The sequence below is a fragment of the Pogona vitticeps genome, chromosome 8, assembly GCF_051106095.1.
Source record: "Pogona vitticeps strain Pit_001003342236 chromosome 8, PviZW2.1, whole genome shotgun sequence".
NCBI classification, from domain to species: Eukaryota; Metazoa; Chordata; class Lepidosauria; order Squamata; family Agamidae; genus Pogona; species Pogona vitticeps.
The window spans coordinates 15,992,683-16,016,724 of NC_135790.1; the positions used below are offsets into that span (position 1 = coordinate 15,992,683).

At 46.6% G+C, this 24,042-nt stretch overlaps 1 protein-coding gene across 2 annotated transcripts in view; it reads left to right on the forward strand.

The window, feature by feature from the left end:
• Window positions 1–9,434, forward strand: part of HEPACAM (hepatic and glial cell adhesion molecule) — a 55,746-nt gene extending 46,312 nt beyond the window's left edge. For both annotated transcript variants that reach the window (XM_078379796.1, XM_072978903.2), the window contains one exon: window positions 8,745–9,434. In XM_078379796.1, coding sequence (XP_078235922.1) covers window positions 8,745–9,050 — 306 coding nt within the window. In that variant the 3' untranslated portion in view covers window positions 9,051–9,434. The remainder of the gene's footprint in view (window positions 1–8,744) is intronic.
• Window positions 9,435–24,042: the final 14,608 nt, after the last annotated feature.

The window sequence follows — 24,042 nt, forward strand, 5'->3', positions numbered from 1 at the left end:
CCGCCAACGGCTCAGTTCCATTTTTCCGCCAGTGAAGTTGGGACCTCTCGTTAGAGCTTCGTGTAATTAGTTCGCTTTCCTAGTGAACTAATTTTCTATTTCTATTTACTTGGCTACCCTGACCTACGGAACGCTTCGACAATTCTTTTGCCTGGTGATTTTTTCGGTGAACTCTTACGGTTTCCGACCCTGATTGACTGTCTCCGGCCCTGATTGATTCAGGCGGCCTCCCGCTGGGGCCTAATAGGCCTTAACGGGCCTCCCGCTGAGGCGCCACGCGCCTTCAGGATTTTTTCAATTATCGTCTATTCAGCTTCTTTCCTCGTTCCTTTCGCCGCGCTTCTCCTCTCAGTCGATCGGATCCTCTACTCGGTCAGTTATTCCTCTTAGTCTATGCCTCCTAAAGAAAAGCCGTCCCCCAGGAGAGGACCTTTTCGCCTCTGCACCGCGTGTTCCAGGAAACTTCCCTTCCAGGACGGACATTCCCTCTGTTTGTACTGCCTGGGGGAATCGCACGCGGTGTCCCACTGTAGGCATTGCAAACAATTTACAAAGGTCACTCTCAAGGCGCGCCAGCAACGCCTGAAGTATTTTTTGTGGAAACAGACTTTGTCCGCTTCCCAACCCTCTCAAATGGAGGCTATACCTTCTACCTCCTCCGTGCGCTCCGAAGTTAAAGTCGTCTCGGCGCCGGAATCATCTAAGGGAAAGGGACCTAAGCAGTCTTCGAAAGACAAGCCTAAGAAAAGGAAGACCCCGTCAGCTCTTACCTCCGCATCGGTCTCCCTCTTTTCATCGGCCGAGTCCTCGGTTCCACCGGTGTCGGAACATCTGAAAAAGAAAAAGGTGTCGACGAAGTCAACATCGAGGGCTAAAGACCTTACACTCGTCGTTCCATCTTGCTCGATGTCATTGCCTTCTCCTATTCTTGAGGATTCTTCTCGGGACCGAGAGTCGGCTTCGGACTTGGCCCCCTCGTTGCCTCCTCATCAAGAACCACCCCCCGTTGTCGAGAAGTCGCCGACAACGAGCCACTTGGAGAAGATAGTGGCTGATTTGCCGGGCGTCCCTCGTAGCCCCATCCTAACCGGGCTAGGGACGGGATCCCGATCCTCCACACCGGGATCCCAAGGCTCCAAGTCTCCATCCACACCAGTGAGACCTGCTAAGCCTGTTCCGGCCCCCTCTCCTCGGCTTCCAGCATCCGAGTTAGAGGAGGAGCCAGCGCCTAAGAAGCCCCGGCGCCACCGCAAGCGTAAACGCGGTTCTGGTGCCGATAGGCATAAGAAACACCGACATCGGGACTACTCCTCCTCCGACTCCGATGATAGCAGGGATAGGAAGAGGTCCCGTCGTCGGCGTCGTAGACGAGACTATTCCACCGAGTCCTCGTCCTCGACTTCACGCGATCGGCGTCGACGTCGGAAGAGGTCTCGATATACTTCGTCCTCATCCTCTTCTACATCGCCGCCTAGGAAAGGTCGACACGGCAAGCGTCCGGTCGTGGACAAACCTGTTCCCTCGGCACCGGCTAAGCCGACTGATCCTCCAGGTCGACCGACGCCACCTTCTCCTCCGGTACGCCCGGTGCCTGAACCTGTACCCCAGGCACCTCGACCTCGTAAAGCTTCCAAGGCTAAGGATACCGACTCTCGTCCAACCATTCTCCAGTCTTCTGATGAGGATAGTCAGGACCCCCATACCTCCTCTGAGCAAGAGGATGACAACACTTCTGAGGCTTCTCTGGAATTGCCACCTCCAGAAGAACCCCTGGGTTCAGACGCAGCGGATATCCATCCCTCCTCCCCGTCTGAGGACTTCTCCTCTTACCCTCAGATGGTTTCAAGGATGGCTGCAGCACTTAAGTTGGAGGTAGAGAAATCTCCCTCACGTGCGGACGACCTGATTTTTGGAGACATCCATTTAGCCAGGTCTTGTCCCGTCAGTCTCTCCTATGTGCCTGAGCTTATGGACCTTCTCAAGGAATATTGGGAACATCCTGCGGAGCCTCCCAATATGTCCAGACGTACTGAGAACATGTACCGGGTGCACGGGGATAACACTTCGTTTCTCTTGAAGCATCCAGCTCCCAATTCCTTGGTGGTAGAGTCTAGTGTTTCCAGGCTGCCAGCTAAAGGTCATCCAACTCCAACCACCAAGGAGGGCAAGGACTTGGAGGTCTTGGGTAGACGCCTCTATTCCATGACTACCTTTGCGCTCAGGGCTCTCAGTTACTTAGTAGCTATGGGTGCATATCAGAAACAACTATGGGAGAGAGTTTTACCAGCTCTACAAGTAGCTCCAGAAGACATCAGGCAGACTTGTCTCAACGCCCACGCGGAGGCCTTGACCGTATCCAAACACCAACGCTTAGCCTCTCGCCATGTAGCTGATGCCAATGCGAGAAACCTGGCATCCATTGTTACTTTGAGGAGACATGCCTGGCTACGCTCCGCTAACATTATGGAGGACATCAAGGCTAGGATCAAGAATCTACCCTTTGATGCCACAGGGTTATTCAATGGCTCCACTGATGAGAACCTTGAAAGCTTACATAAGAGCAAAAAGACAGCGAAATCCTATGCAGTGCAGCAGCAATCTAAGACCTCCAAATTTCAGTGGAGGCCTAGATCCCAGCAACAACACTACCAACAACAGGCCTACCAACAACCTGGTCCTTCAACTTACCGCTCGTTCCGTTCTCAAACAGCCCCACGTTCTTCTCAGGCTTCTTCATCGGCTTCCAGCTTCAAACCTCAGGCCTACAAGCGTCAGTCTTTCAAACCTGGGGGGAAAAGGTCAAAACAATATCTTTGACTTTCATCATCCCATCCGGTCCATCAGGTCACGCACAAGACTTTCCCCTTACCTTCTGAACTGGAACAAGATTACCCAAGACACCTGGGTCTTGAACATTATAAGCTCCGGCTACCGCCTGGAGTTTATAGAGTTACCTCCTCTAGGATGGATCAAGCCTACCTCGTTCGATCCCATCCTAGAGGACGAGATTCTCACCCTTCTGGAGAAACAGGCCATCCAGGTGGTACCTCAGCGAGACATCCTGAACGGGTTTTACTCCCGGTACTTCACTGTTCCGAAGAAGGACGGCGGTCTGCGTCCCATACTAGATCTGAGGGACCTCAATTCTTACCTCAGGCCTCGTCGCTTCAGGATGGTCACTTTAGAGGGGATCCTTCACCTGTTGAAGAAAGGAGACTGGTTTGTGGTGGTGGACCTCAAGGATGCCTACTTTCACGTGACGATACACCGGAAATTCAGAAAGTATCTCCGTCTCATGTTCAAGGACACGGTATACCAGTTCGTGGCTCTTCCTTTCGGTCTAGCCTCGGCACCGAGGACCTTTACCAAATGTATGGCCCCGGTGGCGGCTTACCTGAGGTTGCAGGGCATCCAAATTTACCCGTACATCGACGATTGGCTCATCGTCTCCAGATCCAAAGCAAGGGCATATCGGGACACTCGCTATGTCCTCAACACTCTTCAAGCCTTGGGACTGTCCATCAACTACGAGAAGTCTCATCTAAAGCCTTCCCAAACGATGGACTACATAGGAGCACGTCTCGATGCAGTGCAAGCCCGCATGCTCCTTCCTCTAGAGCGCATCCAGAAAATCAGAAAAGCGGTTCACAAGTTCAAGCCGCGACGCACAGTGTCGGCCAGGCTAGCTCAACATCTGCTTGGCCTCATGGCATCGACAACGGCCACCTTGTCTCATGCACGGTTGAAGATGCGCTCCCTGCAAATTTGGCTCCTCACCCTGTTCGATCCAGAGACAGACAGCCAAAGAAAGCGTCTCAGGGTCACGCCAGAACTGGCAAGTCAACTACAGTGGTGGACATTCCTCCCCCATCTCTTGGTCGGCAGACCTTTCAGACCCATTTTACTTACCAGGCAGGTCACCACAGATGCGAGCCCGACGGGTTGGGGGGCACACTGCGAGGGTCATCAGATCAATGCCCTCTGGACCCCAGAAGAATCGACGCTGCACATCAACCATTTGGAGATGTTGGCGGTCATAAAAGCCCTCAGGGCCTTTCTTCCCCTGGTGAGAGGCAGGGCCATACAACTAGTCACGGACAACACCACCACGATGTTCTACGTGAACAAGCAGGGGGGCACAAGATCAAAGTCTCTTCTGTTCCTCACTATTCAGCTGTGGGAGTGGTGCTACCAGCAACACATCTTTCCGGTAGCCATCCACATTGCTACAACGGACAATCACCTGGCGGACGACTTGAGTCGCCGCTCTGCTCAGACCCACGAGTGGGAATTAGATCAGCAGATGTTCCTCAAACTTTGTCGGATGTGGGGTCAACCGCGAGTAGACGTGTTTGCGACCCCCAGCAACAAGAAGTGTCTGCATTACGCTTCCCGGGCCGGGAGAGGAAAGGACTCCCTCGGGGATGCTTTTATGATCCCTTGGGACGTGGGACTAGTCTACCTGTTCCCTCCGCTACCTCTTCTGCAGAGAACTATCATCAGAGCCTTGCGGATGAAAGCAGAGGCGATCCTAATCGCCCCTTGGTGGCCACGTCGACCGTGGTTCTCCACACTATTTCAGAGTGCAGTGGACTACATGACATTACCATTGCATCCACATCTTCTCACTCTGGACGACGGGAAGATTCTGCATCCCGACCTGGAAACCCTCCACTTGACAGCGTGGAGGATTTCCCATCACTAGTTGAGGTCATTGATAAAGCTCGTAAACCAGCAACAAAGTTGCTTTATCAATATAAATGGAGAAATTTCCTGAAGTTTGCTAAGGAACGCAACTTACAGTCGTCCCCGGTATCCTTGTCTACTCTCCTGCTTTACCTCAGACATCTTTTTGACTTTGGACTGTCCAAATCTACCCTAAAGGTTTACACAGCGGCTATTGTGGCCTTTCAGCCTCAGGGTTCTGAGTCATCTCGTTGGTTTTCGCACCCAACGCTTAAAGCCTTCTTCAAGGGTTTAAGCAACATGAGACCGCCGTTGAAGAAACCAGTGCCACAATGGTCTTTGCAAACTGTTTTACATAGCCTCACCAGACCTCCATTTGAGCCTATGACCTCTTGTGACCTTAAGTTCCTGTCTCTAAAGACCTTGTTCCTAGTAGCCATCACTTCGGCTAGGAGGGCTAGTGAACTTGCAGCCTTGCGTGCGGATTCTCCCTATCTTCAGTTTTACAAGGATAAAGTTGTTTTGCATCCTGATGTTTCCTTTCTCCCTAAGGTGGTTTCTGAGTTCCACGTTAACCAACCTTTGGTTTTACCAACGTTGTTTCCTGAAGCAGTGACAGATGTTGAGCGCATGCTTCATTCTTTGGACGTTCGAAGGGCACTTGCCTATTATGTTTCAAGGACTAAAGATTTTCGGAAGTCTCCTAGGCTGTTTCTTTGCTTCTATGGTCAGCAAAAGGGTTCAGCTGCTTCGTCGTCCTCTCTTTCTAGATGGTTGGTCTCCACTATTTCTTTGGCCTATGAACTACAACACAGACCTATTCCTGAAGGCCTTAAAGCCCATTCAACTAGGGCTGTGGCCACTTCTACAGCCTTGCTACGAGGAGTCGATATTCAAGAAATTTGCAGGTCGGCTACCTGGTCTAATGTGTCCACGTTTGTCACGCATTATAAGTTGGACCTTCGGGCCAAGAAGGAGACCACATTTGGAAGGGCTGTCCTTACGTCGTTGCTACAATGACGGCCCACCATCCAGTAAGTTTGCTTGCTAGTCACCCACTAGTGTGGATTCATGGAGAACCACGTTGAAGAAGGACAGGTTACTTACCTGTAAACATGGTTCTTCAAGTGGATTCTCCATGAATACACACGTCCCGCCCGGCCTCCCCACATGTCCGTCATTGGAATCGAGTCCCAACTCTTCTTTGTGGCGGGCATATGGAACTGAGCCGTTGGCGGGCTAGACATGCGCGGTAAGGGGTAGCCTCAAACATTGTTGCTTTTCTCTTACAGCTCTAGAAAATTCCGAGAGGCCAGCGCAGGCGCTGTCTAAACCCACTAGTGTGTATTCATGGAGAATCCACTTGAAGAACCATGTTTACAGGTAAGTAACCTGTCCTTTTCAAATGTATTACCAGAACTGGCCCCTAGAGAGAGCCCAAGACCTTGCAATTAATCACTGTTGTTGAAGAATACCTGTACATAATATGGTCTCTTTTGCCCTCTAGTGGCTAGTTCTGCTAACACGTGTAAAAATATTTTTTTTCTAGATTGGCTTTTTACCATGCTATGCATAGAGTTTGATATTGTCTGCAGTTTTCAGCACCCACAGGAACTTGGAACCCCAGATATGGGAGTCCTACTATAGAAGTTTCAGTTTCTTTGAGAAAATCTTGCTCTTTAACGTATATCTTGAAAGGTGCTGCAACCTAGTGCCTCTACTTGTGATTACTGAGGAAGAATAAACATTCTGGTGACTCTCTTTCAGCAAAAAGAACAACACACTATTTATTAGTGCAAGAATCTGTTTACAGATAGCGCAGGGGAGAAGGTCCTTAAATTTTGTCACATAATTCCCTAGGGCAGGCTTCCATGCGGTTTTGTATAGCTGAAATGGAAGAGGAAGATTTTTTTAAAAAGAAGTGGCCTTGTACAAAATTAAAGAAAGACTAAGAGTGCCACTCTATAGGTAGATCTAGAAAAGATGAGGTTCGACAACACCTGAATACATATCACTTGCTGCATATATTGATGCTGCATTCCAAAAGAGTACAACCCCATTGAACAGAGTAAAACTTACTTTTGAATAAACATGAATAAGATGGTACTATTAGCTTCTTATATCCTCTTTGTGTGGCTAGTGCAACTCCAGCTGTAACCTTTAAGATCATGTCCCTACCCTGGCCTTACAAAAGTATTGTGAAGAAGCTGCTTTCCAACCTTTTGGCACAACACAAGGGAAATATAAACAATTGTCTACTTTGGGATCACCAGTACCAAGAGTACAGAATCATGTCTTAGTATTGCCAGGCAGGGGCCTGGTGTTTCAGTAGAATGTTTGGGTTCTTTTAAAGTTTATTTTTTTTCCTTCCCATTGCTGTCCCCCACCTCCCCAATAGGGTCTCTCAGATAACTTGGCGCAAACTTTAGTTTACATCCTAGGTTAGTTAGCCAAATTTAAAGTATTACCTAGTGGTTGGAAGAAGACGTTTGGCTGGAACTGACTTAGCTAGAGTGTAAACTACATTTTATCCCAACTTCTCTGATATGCCGTTTGTTATATTTCTGTGCACCCCAATCTCCTGCCCGAAAAGAAACCCTGTGTTTTGATATAAGGCATGGGGTTTGTCTGTAAGGATACCTAGTAGCCGGCCACTGTATGTCTAACACATTTGGGGCATTTGCCAGAGAAACCCACCCTCTGAGCAGATTCCGTTTTTGAAACCTGACTTACATATCTGGACATGAGTTTTGGAAAAAAAAATTGCACTCTGTCATGCCCAACCCAACTAAGGTTGGTGTAGAGTTAAAAGTTACCCTCTGTGTCTAAATTTTTAGTCGTCTAACAAAGAGATCGCTCATCCTTGTTTTCAGACTGCGTACAAGAACCACACAACTTTTTAGTTTCTTGATTCGAAATAGGAACAACAGTTTTTTTCTTTCCATTAATCTATAGGGATATAATTATGTCTCCACACACAACAAGGCCACATCATGATGCAGCATATTGGCCATAGGGCCCCCTGCCCCATTAAGGCCCTCTAGGCTGTCAAAGGCTGTCCAGCTGCCTCCTAAATGGGCCAGAAACCTGCTTTTAAGGTCAGGGAAGGGACATTGACTCTCTGCCACTTCACCTCACTTTTGGTGGGAAAAGCCATTGAAAATGAAATTCTGAGCCATGCTTGTCTATGAGCATCATATGAGCTCACTGGACCTGGCTCTGTGGCAGAAGTGGGCAAAATGTTGTGGGACTGCAGCTCCCAGCATCCCCCACCATTGGCTCGCTTCACTAAGGCTGGTGGGAGTTGTAGTCCAAGAGCATCAGGAGAACCCACTTTGCTCACCTTTGCTCTTTGAGGCATGTATCAGCGCACTGTCTGGCTTTTCTTTTGCCAGAATGTGCAGTGTGGCATAGAGGAGAAATCAGTGCTAGCTCCAAAGTTTCCCTTACTTCTGAATGCTTACTTCGCTGAAGTACCTTCAGCTCTGATTGGGGGGGGCACTTCATCCCTCAGTGGCAGAATGAGTTCCTCCTTCACTTGGACTGTGGGTCACGGGTGCTCTAGATGGGGGATGTACCTCTTGAACATGGGACAGTGGCTGGGGAATTCTGGGAAGTATAATCCCCCCAAAATAGTGTTTACCTTTCCATGCTCTCTCTGTAAGTAATTTTCCCCGTGACTCATGAGTGACATCTTCTGGCAGGAATTCTTACAGCAGTTCACTGTGTTGGAGACAGCATCGACTGTTTACCAGATCCAACACCATCCATATGTAAAATGACAGTGATAGGAATAGATTTCGCAGGACGGCTGTGAGCACGGACTATGGAACACAACGGAACTGGATCCCATTATTGCCAACCGTTGGCCTTACTGCCTGCGTCTTCTGGGTGTTAAGGACCCAGATATCTGGAAAGTCGAAAGCCCCCTATATCTGTTTACATCAATATATGTATTAGGAGGTACATGAGATCATATGCTTTCCCTTTTGTCCACCCGAACAGCCCTTTAAAGGCACTGGACAAGCCGCTGACTTTCTCTTGCTTCCTCCCCAAAGGATTCTCCAGAAGCTGAAGAGGAACCCTTCCCCGATTCCCAAAATGCTGCCGAGCCCTCCCCGCCAGGCTACTCAAGCTCTCCACCTCCTCCTGGAAGATCACCCGGGCTGCCCGTTCATTCTGCCCGCCGATACCACCGCTCCCCAGCCAGGTCCCCAGCCAGCTCCAGAACACACATATCTCCCACCAGGTCCCCTACCTCGCTGGGGCGCCCCCAAAACACCACGCGCATGGTGCGGACTGCTGGGGTTCATATCATCCGGGAGCAGCAGGGGGAAGGCAGCACTGTTGAAATCAATGCCTGATGGCAGCTGGCAATATGTGTATACCTGTGTGTTTGTGTACATTAGTGGGGAAACCTCGCTGTGCCTGTGAATGTTTCCAGGGGTAGCAGTGGGTTGGCCCCGGGTGCTTTTTTTTGCACATGTGAATGCATCTTTCCTATTATAGGGAAGATTGCCTGTCCTTTGCTTATAGATAACAGTGAATCACACAGTGCTCCACTGGCTGGATGGACCTGCTTTACAAAGTTTGCTGTAGATTTGATGCTCCTGCTTCCATATCATTTTAAAGGCACTAACTTGCTACTTGTTGTAACACCCAAGGAGCAGCACCTTTTCTTACAAAAGCTTGTTGCTTTCGAGAAGGATGCTCAACTAATTCCCATAAAGCCTGGTATTTCTGTCCAAGCCTTTTGAGACTTTTGTATGCATCAGTCATTGATGGGAGAAGACACCCAATGGTGGACGGGAATGTATCCCTGAATCACATGTCTCTAAGGAGCATATCGGTGGCCTTTAAAGTGCACCGGCTGCCTATTTCAAAAAGGGTTTTCAAGAAGGCTATGGTTTCCCAATGGTTCCACTTCTTTCGTTATTCACTTCTACAGGTATTACCAAGGTGATGGCTCCTACAGCCCTTTACAGTTGTATCCGCAAAGAGTTGATAGCTAAAAGTTCATGATGATTAAGAAAAGCAACACTGCTTCAAGCATCCTCTGAGCCACAGACCGGAAGGAGACTGAGCAGGTTTTAGGACCTGCTTTTGTCTTTTCTCACACACTGTGTTCTTCCTCTTATGATCAATAGCAGGATGTGGGTTAAGGTGAGCAGATATGCAGTTAGACCTAGACTTTGGAAATATTCCTTTTTTGGTCTGCGTGGCTGGCTGGGGAAGTCTGGAAGTTGTAGTCCAAAAAGTTATTCTTCCAGTCTCTGCTCAGAATTGAGAAATGCAGCAGTCTGACAAACATGGTCAACTGAACAGTTTGTGATCAGCACCAGAATCCCTTGTTCCCCACCCTTATCTCCAGGAACATTTCCTAGCAACACTGAATAAGATGAAGGCTCAACACATTTTAGGTGTTGCTTCTGTTAGATAGTTGGGAGTAAAAATCCCCACCTGTCTACTACAAATTACCCAAAGATCTATAAGTAGACCCCAGTTCTACCTTCTGCTTATTGTTGAGCTCATCCTCCTTTGCTTTATGAAATCCTCTCAAAATATGTATGGATTGTGAAGCATTGATTACAGAAGTCAGTTGTAGTGGAAAAGCATGTGAAGTGCACAGGAGATTCCCCCCACTTTTATTCTTTTAAGGACCAGAGGATGGCAAAGAGCTTTCTATTGGAAAGCCATGAGGGCTGCCAGTCAGAGCAGACAATATTGAGCTAGTTCACTGGTTCCCAACCTTGGATTTCCTATGCGTTCTTGGACTGCAACTGCCAGGACCCCCAGCCAAGCACAGTTTGCGGTGAAGGCTTCTGGGGGTTGCAGTCCAAGAACCACCTGGGTTACTTAAGGTTAGGAAGCACTGTGCTAAATGGAGAAACAGTCTGACTTGGTATTTGGCAGACTTTTCCCTATGCTTTCCAGAAATTAAGCTTCTCCTTTTAAACAGTAGAATGTTTTTTATCATTTGATGTAGCTGACATTCCAAGTTACCGTATTTTTCGCTCCATAAGACGCACCTTTCCATAAGACACACCAATTTTTTAGGAGAAGAAAACGGGATAATATAATCTGTTTTCTTCGCTCCATAAGACGCACAGACTTTCCACCCCCGTTTTGTGGGAAAAAAGTGCGTCTTATGGTGCGAAAAATACGGTATGTCATCTATGATATTACTATGATGATGATGATGATGTACAGTATTTTTATTTTATTGTTCTTCTACTAGCACACAGATTTCCTCCTTTCTTCCGCATTGTTCTGTAAAGTTGGCTAGGGAATGAGACTGAATTCCCTCAGTGCATGGAGATCAGAAGTCTGGGCTCTCTAGTCTGGCTATGACACTAGTGCAGGGCCTCCCAGGACTACAAATTACATAAATCTAGCCATCATAGCCAATGGTGAGGGATGATGAGAGTTAAAGTTCAATGACATCTAGAAGGATACATGTTCCCTATCACTTTACTCGTAAACCACAATACACTGGTTCCTTTAAGATGAGCTCACATTTGTAAGTAGAAACTGCCGCTGGAAGTCCAGGAAGATCTGAGAGACATTTTTGAAACTGTGGTGACCCATATGGACCTGGAGATGTTGCTGCATACGAACAAGGTATGTTTGGCTGCATATTAATTTTGTTCAGATTCTGAAGCAGCTGCGTACATACGTATGTCCACATGGGCTTTTTTGTTGTTGTGATGGTCAAGGCATATTTTTGCTATGAGAAACTGAAGTATTGGAATTGAGGAGATGCGAAGAGGAATGGGAATAAAACCAGAAATAGTTACAAGAAGGGAAGGACCCTTAGTTCTGTGAAAGAACAGATGTGTCACCACTTTTTACAATTATTTCTTCAATCAGGGCTGGGAACGTTCTGTGCTTGAGATGCAACAGATGCTAATCAAAGTCGGCTAGGGATTGGCAGCTTGTGGCCTGCAGAAGCTGTCAGAGTTCAGTGCCTATCAGCTCCAGCCAGTATGGCTAATGGCCAGCAAGTATGGGAACTGTAATCCTACAGCATGTGGAAGAACTGACATAGCCAGAGGTGGGTTAGCCCTTTAAGAGGCAGTTCTTGATGAAAGTAAAAGGTAAAGGTTCCCCTTGACATTTAGTCTGACTCTAGGGTGCACCCCGTCTCCAAGCTGTAGAGCCAGCATTTGTCCGAAGACAGTTTCCACAGTCACGTGGCCAGCATGACTAGACACGGAACACCGTTACCTTCCCACTGTGGTGGTACCTATATATCTACAGTACTTGCATTTTTACATGCTTTCGAACTGCTAGGTTGGGGAGGAGCTGGGACAAGCAACGGGAGCTCACTCTGTCGTGTGGATTCGATCTTATGACTGCTGGTTTTCTGACCTTACATCGCAGAGGCTTCTGCGGTTTTAGATCGGTCTAGAAATGGCAATTTTCTGTTGGCAATCATTTCATGGGTCCCTGTGGTCCCTGTGGTGCTAGCAAGTCAGTGGAGGAATCAAAGATATGTTTGGTTGTGCAGACGTGCAGTAGTTGAAGACACAAACCACAGAACCAGGGTTATCCCCCCCCTCCCGTGACCACATCTCCATCCATCCAGGAAATTCTAAGGTGCAGACATTAGCTTGAATAAAATACCAAGCTGGTTTGTGTTTGCATTATTTATCAGACAACATTAAGTTATAAATTGCATTCAACATTAGTGAAGAAGGGGCCTGTGGGATCTATTCTACATAGAAAAATATGCCTTCCATCATGTGGTTGGAAGGGCTGGACCAGATGTGGAACTTTTTCCAAGCAAGCTTTAAGATGAAAAGTAACTATGAATTGGAGAATATGAACAGCACAGGGAATGGTAATGCTTACGTCTTTTGCCATTATCTATTTTCTCCCTTTCAAACTCACCCAGCTTAGGGCCAAAACACATATCCACGGCAATTTGTCTTTTCCGTTTTTACAGTGTTTCTTCTCCACAACATGATCTGATCTGATCTGTCTGTCTGTCTATCTCCCTCCTTTCTCTCCATAGGGGACCCAAGGTAGCTCACAACAACAAAGACTATAAAACAATCAACCGTGTTAAACACTATAATCACTATATAAATATCAATTAGACAAACATCAAGATTAAAAACAAGATTTTTAAAAAATAAAACAATTTTTAAAATCTGTAAATTAATAACGCATTGCTGAGTGAATTGATCATGAAGGGGTTTGGGAGATGGTATATTCAACTGCACAGTCGTACATGCTGTCGTGACAGCTTGCCGCAGCATATCAGTGCAGGAAGGTAAGTCTAACAATGGTGAGATGCTGGTATGATTTTCTGTAGCCATCAGTTAGAAACTGTACACCTCTGAGTACCAGTTCCTTTGGAGCAACAGTGGAAGTGAATATTGTTCACATACCCTGCTTTGTTATAATGAGTTTGGAATTAGGTATGCAAAGGAGGTCGTTATTTACAGAGATGATCTGGATGACATACAATCAATTTTTAACATGTTTTCATAGTTATGACTTTTTTGCCACTTGAGGGAGCACTCCTTCTAGAAAGAGATTTCTCTGAATATGTGCTTTGGCCCTCCGTGGATTTTGAGCCTGGGACAAAAATATGCTATTATACTTTAGCTGTAGTTCAGGGCTATGGAGCAGTGGCCCATCACATGGATGAGTACCCCCATCAGTGCTCACCATTAACCAGACTTATAGGGGCTTATGAGAACTGGAATATAGTAACATCTGGAAGACGATAAGAGTTTTTCTAATTGGAGCTTTGCAATTGAAAGTACAGGTAAATTGTGTCAGGATGAATCAAATCATGAGTTGTTTCCTCCTAGAGATGTGCTATTGCTATCAATTCAAATATATACCATTATTCTCTTCTTTGTGAATTGACTTTTCTGTGGAAGGTAAAAAAAGAAAAGGGAAGCAATGGAAATACACTGAAGTATACAAACGGAAGTAGATGTTTTTGACACCCCATGTGACTGAAGGCAGCCAATAGTACATTAAAAGTCTCACCTGAAAATTAGAGATGTGAAGGACACTTTCTGTTGATTTAGACTGTTTTGGGATAATGAGTGCCCTTAATGAGGATCCGTCCCCATTTTCATGAGCTTCCTCATCTTCACTGTGATGTGGAGACAAGGAACTCAACACACACATACACACACCACTATCAAGGTCTCCATAATTTGCACAAAAATGTCTCTGAACAAAAATAGTGTCCTTTTCTTTATAGAAAGCACACACACAAACATACCTGCAGAGCAAGCACAGCAGAAATGATTGTTCAGAAAGAGGCAAAGTACCCATCCAGCCCTTTAAATTCTTAAAAGTCAATGAAAGAAAGTGTCAATCATATTTTTGTGCAAGTATATTATTTGCATTATTTGTGTTACTTGAGAAAAAAATTGTTATGCAAATATGCAAACAATTGTCAGGACTTGTTGGGACTGACGGAAAATATCTCACTCGATTGTACGTCAGGAAAAAAAGGCATTTCCCATTCTTGGACATGATTTACATCTCTACTTTAGAAATATACTTTGACAATAAGTAGGAAATTTCAGTGTAGGAGCCAGTCACATATAGCAACTAAAAGCAGTAAAGAGTCTTGGGAAGTGGTTGTTGTGGGTTTTTCGGGCTCTTTGGCCGTGTTCTGAGGCAAAAAACCCGAAAAACCCACAACAACCATTAGATCTCAGCTGTGAAAGCCTTCACGAATACAGTCTTGGGAAACCTTTAAGGACTAACATATATTAGGCATACATATGTTTTGAAGGATTTGAATCCACTTTATCAGATATGTGAAATTCTCTCTCATCCTCTCTCTCTCTCTCTCTCTCTCTCTCTCTCTCTCTGTGTGCCTCTCCCCATTTATGTGTATCATGCACAGGCACTTGTGTATATTTCTGTCTAACGTATGTGTCAGAACACAATCCATTTGCTATATTCATAGGTGGTGACAGTAGGTGGCAATGTTGTACAAAGTGGTGTGCAACATTGTCCAACCCGGACATGAGGCATCTCAGTGCTGTTGGTTGCCGAGAAGCAAAAAATGGAAACCTCTTTGTACGTTTCTCAGAGACATTTGATTGGCTGTTGTGGAGAAGAGGTGGACCTTCATTCCAATCCAGCCAGGCTCTTCCTTTGTCTTCTAAACAGAATTTGGAAGCCACATACTGTGAATCCCACAGTGATCTGATTGTCCAGTGTCAGAACAGAAGGCTACCCCACACAGGGTTTTGGTCCAGCGAAGCAAGACTCTTCTTGTGGTGTAAAATGATTCATAGCTGATACGGTAGAGAAGCCAATGGTGACAACACTTATGATCAAATCGGGTGTCCAACACATAAACCAAGTCCAAAGGAACGCTCATTCGATGTGCGCTGTGGCACAGTATGTAGCTCAGCTTCCTATGCCATAGTGCAGTTTTGACACCGTTATGCTGAGTTGGAGGATCACAGCAGAAGATGACAGGAGAGGATGAGCAAAGTGCAAGCTCAACTCAGTGTTATGTCCAAATTATTGTAGGTGGTCACATATGAGGAAGTTCAGGACGAGGGTTAGGTGTGGCCTTCATGCTGTTGTTCCGCTGTCACTCCCATTAACTCTCGCCAATGAAGCAAATGCTGAGGAAAGGTGGATGTTGATGGGTACATGTTCTGTGTGACACATTGATCACTATTGACTCCTTCAATTTAAAGGGAAAGAAAATACATCTTGTCATAGTAGGGAACATTGTGAAAAGATTACTTGTATGTCAGCTGCTTAGTTTGCTCTTGATGTTAAGGCCATTTGGAGGCACAGCTACAAGGGCTCTACTCTCTGTTATCATGATTCTTTAACAATTCTTTAAGACTCTGAAACAGTGAAATTGTACATCCTTTCAAAATTTTATTTATATACTGTCCCATTAGTGCAAAAGCACTATTCTAGGTGCTTTAACAACAGATTAAAACAAAATACAGAAAACTAAATAAACAATTAAAAACACTCATGTTGTAAAAACCCCATGGCACCAGAACAATTTACAAAAGCAGCAGGACTGGAGACCTAGGTAAGTATGAAAGTCCTCCCTAAAAAGGAACATCTTAAGTTTTCTTCTGAATGACAAAAGGGAGGGAGCCAGGTGTAGCTCCTCAGGAAGTTGATTCCATAAAGTTGGAGCCACAGTGGAGAAGGCTCTGCCTCTAGTACAGTGGTGTCGAACTGTGGCCCTCCAGATGTTCTTGGCCTTCAACTCCCAGAAATCCTGACCAGCAGAGGTGGTGGTGAAGGCTTCTGGGAGTTGAAGTCCAAGAACATCTGGAGGGCCACAGTTCGACACCACTGCTCTAGTAGAAGACTTTCAGGCCTCCCTCGGGGTGGCCACCCGGAGGATCCTGGCCTGAGAGGATCTGGTGGGTTGGGCAGATGACATTGAGGTAAGACGCTCTGACAAATAACATGGTCCCAAACCATGGGCAGCTCTATATGTAAGTGTCAAACCTAATCCAGGACACAACAGGTAACCAGTATAGGCAAGGCAGAACTGAGTGATATACTCAAATTTGCTCCCACTGGTTACCAGTCTGACTGCCGTGTTCTGGACCCACTGTAATCTTCGGCTCAACTTCAAGAGTAGCTCCGTTTAGACAGCATTGTAATAGTTGATCCGGGAGATGACTAGAGCTTGCACCAATGTCCTGAGGGAACCCTCAACCAGGTACAGGTGGAGTTGGGTGACAAGCTTTTGCTGGCTAAAGGTTGATCCAGACATGGCTGCAATCTGGGAATCCCAAGAAAGCCAAGTCTAGAAGAATGCCTACATTATGTACTCGATCCCTAAATGGGAAGGAAAAACCATCCAGTCTAGGGGTAATCCTACCCAGCCTGCCCCCCCCAACAAAATCTCAGTCTTGGCAGGGTTCAATTTGAATTAAAGAATGTCCTCTGGAAAACAGGATGCATGGCTGTACATTTGGGAAAGCTTTGTGTATCCATAAAGTGCAATGGAATTTATTCCTAATTAAAGAAATGTAGGATTTCAGCCTAGCCATATTAGGATTTTGGATTTGCTTATTTCATTATTGCATGTTTCAGTTTTGGCTGGCATTAAGTCCTCGTTTTTATAAGCTGTCAGCTGCCTGAAACTGTTGAATATTAATGCCAATGTCTGTCAACTGCCAGGAATGAATGAGCGTTGCACAACAGATACAAGCATGGAAGCCTAGTAATGATATCAACAAATGAAATGCTATGTACCATTACATATACAGTACCTTTAGATCGGAGTGTTTAGGACTTCACCATCCAGAAGCCCTGGGCAGAACAGCTTGTTGGTAAGGGATTATAGGACCTTTCGTTCTGAATATCTGAGAACATCTTTCGTTCTGAACATCTGGAGGGATAAAGGTTCCGCATCTCTTCTTTAAATCTTGGAATCCAATTATCTTTGGATATTAAATATAAAGGATTTGATGCATATGTGTGCAAATACTGGAGTATTTAAAGAATGTCTGGAGCCTCTTTAGCATTAAAATTCACAGGGTAGCATTTGGGAAACCAAACCTTTCATGTCTTCCTTGACTTGGGAGGTGATCAGCAGTCCAGGTTTGCTTTCTGTACATGTCCAGCAATAATATGGACACCTCACCTGCTGTTCATCTCATTAGAATTTCCTGCCTGCTTTACAAAATGTTTCACTGTGAAGAGCAGGGAGAACAAGGGGATTTTTTAAAGTACTTATGAAAAGAGTCTTGTGTGAAAGAAGGGGGCACCAGTGTGGGAGGGGGAGGAGTATTTAATCTTTTCCTTTAAAAAAAGTCTCTTTGCGAACTTGAGTGCTTTCTTTCCTGTGTCTCAGTTTGAGGAGTGTATTGCCATTCACATTAGCTCATTGCATTCCTTAATCCATGATAAATGTTGGGAAAGATGGTGTTACGTGTGGTGGAAATCCAACCAGACCACATGAAAGGGAATTAATGAAACAGAGTCAATCCTATTAGTTCCGGCCTGTATGGCTTTGAGGTAGAAACGGAGGGATTGGGAAGGGGAGGAGGCCTTTACTAGCAGTGGAGGGAGACCTGGGGATTGTGGTTTGAGAGAAGCAGAGCTACCTCTTGGTGCTATGTGTGAGAAAGGGAATGTGGTCTGGTTACTAAGGCACTGCTTCTGTTCTCTTCTCTGACACCGAGTCACTGAGTAGCCTTAGGCAAATCACTTAGCTTCCTTAACCTCTCTAATTCTCATACATCATTTTAAAATATTTTAAAGCACCAGACAGGAACTTCCCCTTCGAGTGCCTCTTAAGAGCAGTGAATATCAAGCTTGGTGTCCCCATTAATTCTTGCTTTGTTCACTCAGAAAACCTTAGAGTATCTACATGTCGTTTGAAAAACTGACATGTGGGGGTGGCAACTTTCACAATTCCTCATGCCGTTGTTGGCCATCTTTGTGCCGGATGGACAATTCTGAGAACTACGGTACAATAAATTTTCTTTTTGCCTTTATGTCATGGATTAGCATCATCAGTTACTGCTTACAGATATGCCTTCCTCCTGCTGCTGATGTTTCTGCCCTTTGTAAGAAAGGAAGGAGCCAGAAAAGGAAGAAGAGCTGCAGGTTTTACTTGCACTTTCTAGGTGGATTGGGCCCAAAGGAACCCATGAAGAAAATGGTCAAGAGTAGCAGCATAGAGGAGGAAAGAGCCTCTCACAGCTTGTTGTTGAAAAGCTTCCCAAATTGTCTGCATCATCTACACCAGGGGTGTCCAACCTTTCACCTTCCCTGGGCCACATTAGAAGATGAAAATTTATTTGGTTTGGGCCGCACATACATTTGGTTTGGGCCACATGGGGGGGGGCAACCTTAGCCGTCCTCTGCAGCCCCGCTCCAAATGTGCTTACCAGCAGCTGCGATCTCAGACAGCAGAGGCTGCCAGCTTCAACTCCAGCAGCTTTATGGGGCCGGGAGGGGGTCCACCTATTGATGGGAATGGTGCAATGCAGTCACGCAGCCCCCCTGTCCCCTCCCCTCCCACTTCTTCCTTCCTTCCCTCTCTCCCCCTCTACTGTTGTGACATGCCCCGGCCACATTCTGGCTGCAAGCGCCGGCAGTGTAACTTGAAACTTTGGAATTTCTTTAAAAATAAAAAATTGCCCTGGGCCGCATTAGAAGCTGACCTGGGCCGCATGCGGCCCTCGGGCCGCAGGTTGGACAAGCCTGATCTACACAGTCCTTAAAAGTTTAAAGAACAGTTCCCCCTCCATCAGGGAGACAGAACAGGGACCTCGAAATTCTCCATCAGCAGTTACGATAGTACATGGATTTTTAATCTAAGGGTCAAACTGTACATTACTGATAGCCCGTCATTAGAAAAGAGAAATAGTTGAAAGCATCTGCATATGACAACAGGATTTTTATACCTCACATAACTTGCCAATTAGCTTGTTTATGACTGCAGATCTGATTTCTCAGACACAAAGATCTTGCTCAAAGCCCTTTCTTGGAATGCTAACATGCTTTCAAGTTCTAAAGATGTGTTAGCTGCATCATATATTTGGTCTTAAGCAACAAACACAGAGTGCTTCAGGTCTCTGTACTCCCCAGTGTGATCAGATTCACTGTATTTCTATTTCAATGACGGTTATTATTCCTAAATGTGCATCTATGTTTACAAATTAGCACAGAAAACCTCATACAAATTGATCTTCCCACTGCCCCCCTTTTTTGTCAATGCATTTTCTTTTTAGAGTGATGTGCCCAGCCTTTGCAATAGCCTGCTATAAAAGGTAAAAGGTAAAGGTTTCCCTTGACAAATTTTGTCCAGTCGTGTTTGACTCTAGGGGGCGGTGCTCATCCCCGTTTCCAAGCCATAGAGCCAGCATTTTGTCCAAAGACAATCTTCCGTGGTCACATGGCCAGAGCGACTTAGACACGGAATGCTGTTACCTTCCCACCAAGGTGGTCCCTATTGATCTACTTGCATTTGCATGCTTTCGAACCGCTAGGTTGGCGGGAGCTGGGACAAGCGACGGGCTCTCACTCCGTCGCGTGGATTCGATCTTACGACTGCTTGGTCTTCTGACCCTGCAGCACAGGCTTCTGCGGTTTAGCCCGCAGCGCCACCACGTCCCTTGTAGCCTGCTATACTAACCACTAAATGCCAAGATTTCTACAATGAGCACTGCATCAGTGTAAAGTGCTCACCCCTTCATGGGGTAACTAGTTCTGTTGTACCGTTCTAAAAGTTAGGAAGTTTTTCCTGATATTCATCCAAAATCTGGCTTCTTCTTATTTAAGCCCCTTATTACATATCCTGATCTCTGGGACAACTGAGAACAGATCCTGCCCCAACTCTGCATGACAATCTTTCATGTCCTGTGACAAACATGCATTTTACGACTTGAAAAAGCACTGCTTCTAAATACATGGTAGGCAGAGTTTGATCCATAGAAACAATTCAATTCTTTTTTTTTAAAAAAACCAACAACAACAACAACTCCGGTTTATGAATGTGGGATATTGTGCTTCAGTCCCCACAATTCAAAAAGCCAGGAAATGACCCGAGATGGCTGCACAATATCGTGCCCACCAGGAAAAAGGATGCTGAGCATTACATAGCAAAGGGCAGCCTGAATGTTGACAGCAAAAATGGCAGCAGTCAAGATGGTCTACAGCAAGGGTTCCCAAACTGTGCGTGGCAGCTCCATGGAGAGCCTAGGAACTGAGCCAGGGGCATCATGGGAAAAGGGGTGGAACATAGAGCTACGAAAGTGGAAGAGGAGCTGTTCATAACTCTATGTCAAACAGGAGCTTGAAGTGAAGGCCGTGTGCCTAGCTCTCTTTGTCCCACCTCTATGGTCCCCACTTGCTGGGTGGCCTCTTGAATTTCCTATGTCAGGATCTGGATGGAGGCAGGTCCTCAGGGATATTTGGAGAGGGGTAGCTGGGGAGTGGTGTCAAGATCCTGTCCCTGGCACCCGTGATGGCCCCTCCATGCAAGGGGAACCTCAGCCACTGGTCAGTAAATTAAGGGAGCTGTGAGTCCAAAATGTTTGGGAACCCCTGGTCTACAAGCTACCCTCTTGTGCTCACTACAGTTCACAAAGTGACACCATGCAAGGGGAGACCCCTGAAAGTGGCTCCCTTTTTTCATGAATTCACCAAGTCTCACCCAAACAAAAAGCTATTGGTAGGGCTCTTTTTTTTAACCAGCGTGAACGGCATGCTTGTGCTGCAATAATGCCAATACTAAATATGACATTAGCTGAACTCTGAAATGAACAGAGCAAATTAGTCATTTTTTTTGGAGGGGGGGGAATTACTTTTCTGTCCCTTAACTCTCAGAATCTTTAGTAAGCATGACTGGAGGATTCCGGAAGAGATAGCCCAAAATATAAATTTTCTAACCTCTGCTCATGACTTATCGCATTGAAAGCAATGGGAACCAAGGTCAATTAATTCAGCCTGGATTCTACAAAATATTTAGAAATGTAACATATGTGTTTTCATCCTGCTTCACTTGAGAAAGCCAGAGAAGTCGTGGGATGTTTCTCTCCATGTTTTCATTTATAAGGTGAAGTGAAAATCCAGTGACAGCCGGGTGGTCTAATCGAGAGTGCCAAGAAGAACATTCACTAGAGTTGTATTTATTGGCAACGGTGATAGAATAAGACAGGCATGTCCGCTCTCACAGACACAAGTTCCCTCACCAGCTCCCTGGGAGCCGGCTGGGAGAATTGTATGTAGGCAACATAATCCAGGCACAACCCTATGAATGTGTATCTCTTGGAGCTCCTCTGCCCACACACGAGCAAATAAGTCTCAGGATTGGGTGACCGTGCCATATAGAAATATGTAAAAGCACAATGCATTTTGAAATTGCACAAGTCATTTTGAACCTCTGGTTAAATTTGCCAGAAAGAAAGAGAAAGGGGGGAAAACATACTTGGTTCAGTCTAATTGACTGCCTCTCTGCCACTCGGTGGAAATGGAGAAAACCACAGCAACGTTGTACATGCTCATTTGTTCTCCTCACACCTTCTCCACAAGAAGCTCAATGCAGCAGGTCTCCACACCAAGCCTGCCCAGGTATATTAACCTGAGAGAGAATGATAGGCTCAGGGTCAACCTGTGGATTTCTTTATGAAGTGTTCATTTGAAGCCAGGTATCCCCACTCTCTTTGGCCCTCATTTTGAGGCCTGAAGTAAAATACAAAATGGGACCCTTTTCTTCTTCTAGCTGTAGAAGAATGCCAATGGACTGGCATATGAATCTTTTGTTCAACATTGGCTCTTGTGGAGGAACTCCCACTGCACGTGGAGGCAGCAAGCTAGTTTAGGGAACAGAGGGAAAGACACAACACACACACACATCTGGCCTTATATAATTTATTGTCACTGAAGAGAAGGACCTTTAAAGCACCGGCCAACCAAATTTCACAGTGTGGACAAGCGCACAGACTTGACAGCATGAAACACACACAGACTAAAGCCTGAAGTTACAACCAAAGAACATCTGGAAGGCTAAATTGCCTACCCTCGTTTAAAAGGAATGACAACACCCTGGAGTGATAATTCGGGCCTGGGTGATTCAGACATTGACTAAGGGTATAGAAACTTAAAGAGTACAATTTAAAGAGTGTGAGAACCCCTGCTGCTCTGTTCTGCTGAGAGTCCATTAACCTGCTCGGCCCAAGCAGGTACCCTATGCCCAGATGTTCATTCCCCAGGCAGAAGGAAGCACCCATTAGGCAGTCTTAGGGTGGAACTGCAGGTCAGACCCAGGTGCTCCTTCCCACTCCTTGGCCTTCCTCTGGTGTCTGCCAATTTCGCCCGACCCGATCCATAGGGCAGGGCAGGGCAGCCCCGGATGCCAAAACAGCTAGTTAATGACTCTGAACAAACTTCATCCTAGCGGCTGTCCAGGTGCTAACAAGGGATGATCCACTTCAAGCTTCCTGTTTTTGCTCATGGCTTGGCAGGGCAACATGTGTCCCTTCCACAGCACTAGCCATAATAAGCCATGTCGAAGCCTGATGAGGGTTGCTGTCCAACAGCATTTGGAAGGCCACGAGGTGTGGCACCGGGCTTTAAATGAACTGGACCCGATGAGGCTCTCGAACAAGGACAGGACGGTCTTCTATAGAGGAGGACACCCGGCTGCCTTAGCTGCGCCGAGCTCCCAGGCAGGTAGAGCAACACCTGTGTCACATGGGTGGGAGACCAGACTTGTGCAAGGTACTCTACTACCAGGGCCACAATTCTTTTGGGCCAATGCTGGACCAGCTGGACCCCCTTCTTATCATCCAGCCCCTTGGATGTGTAGGAAACTACATGACAAGTGTGTGTGGGGGGTGTTTGGTGGTTTGAGGCTATTCCCCGTGATCATTCCTCCTTCCCGTGAATAGACTGAAAAAAAAGAGTCCGTCTTCACTATCTTGCCTCTCTCCCAAACTGCCCCCACCCGTCGTTCCTCACAGAGTGGGAAAATAACTGGAACAAAGCAGGGCTGGGTCCGTATTAGACTGGGGTTTCGTAGAAGCCCCCCTTTTGTCCAGTGCCAGCTGGGAATGAGTTACAAAGAGAAACCCCTTTCCCCGAGAGGCCTGGGCCACCTCCATTGAGCTGCAGTCAAGCAGAAGCCAGCCTTTTCTTCTCCCCCCCCCCCCCCGTTCTGTCCCTCTCTTTCTCTTAAGGCAACCCAACAAAAAACCCTCTCCCCGAGGCCTGCTCTATTCCTCCGCACCTTCCCCCCTCTCTCATTGGGCCAGCCCTTGCAAATGAGATGTACTTTCTGCTTTAACTAACTCGGGGAAACATCCGCAGACTCCATCTTTCCTTTCATGGGGTGAGGCTTGGCAGCCACGGGGGTTGAAAGAGCTAGAAAGAGAAAAGCGGGGCTGCGGGGGGGGGGTGAGGTGGGGGGGAGAAGAGAAAGACGGGAGAAGGTGGAATGGTAATCCAGTTGCTATAGGGATTGTGTGTTGGCTGCCAAGAGGTAGGGTGGGGAAATCCTCGGACCCAGGAAAAGCTGTGTACTCCCCAACACAGCTCACCTGCAGAGAGGCGGTGGGGAGGGTAGACAAGGGCATGAAGCTGGGTGGGTGGGTGGGGGGTGGCTTTCTTCTTCCTTCCTTCCTTTCTTTCCCCTTCTTCTTTTGGTCCCAGGCCCTGATGTGCTCTGCTTCCCACTTTGTTGGCTTCGGAGCCTCTCGGAATACCAACCAGGCCCAACAAAGGTCTCCGTGGCGGGAGAGGAAAATGGCTTCTCCTCAGGAGGCATTTAAAAAGCCCCGTCCTCCTGTTGGGATGATTAGGAAGCAATTTAAAGGTCACTTTGGGAGAAAAAAGGGCCCACGCTGCTCTCAGTTGTGCCGG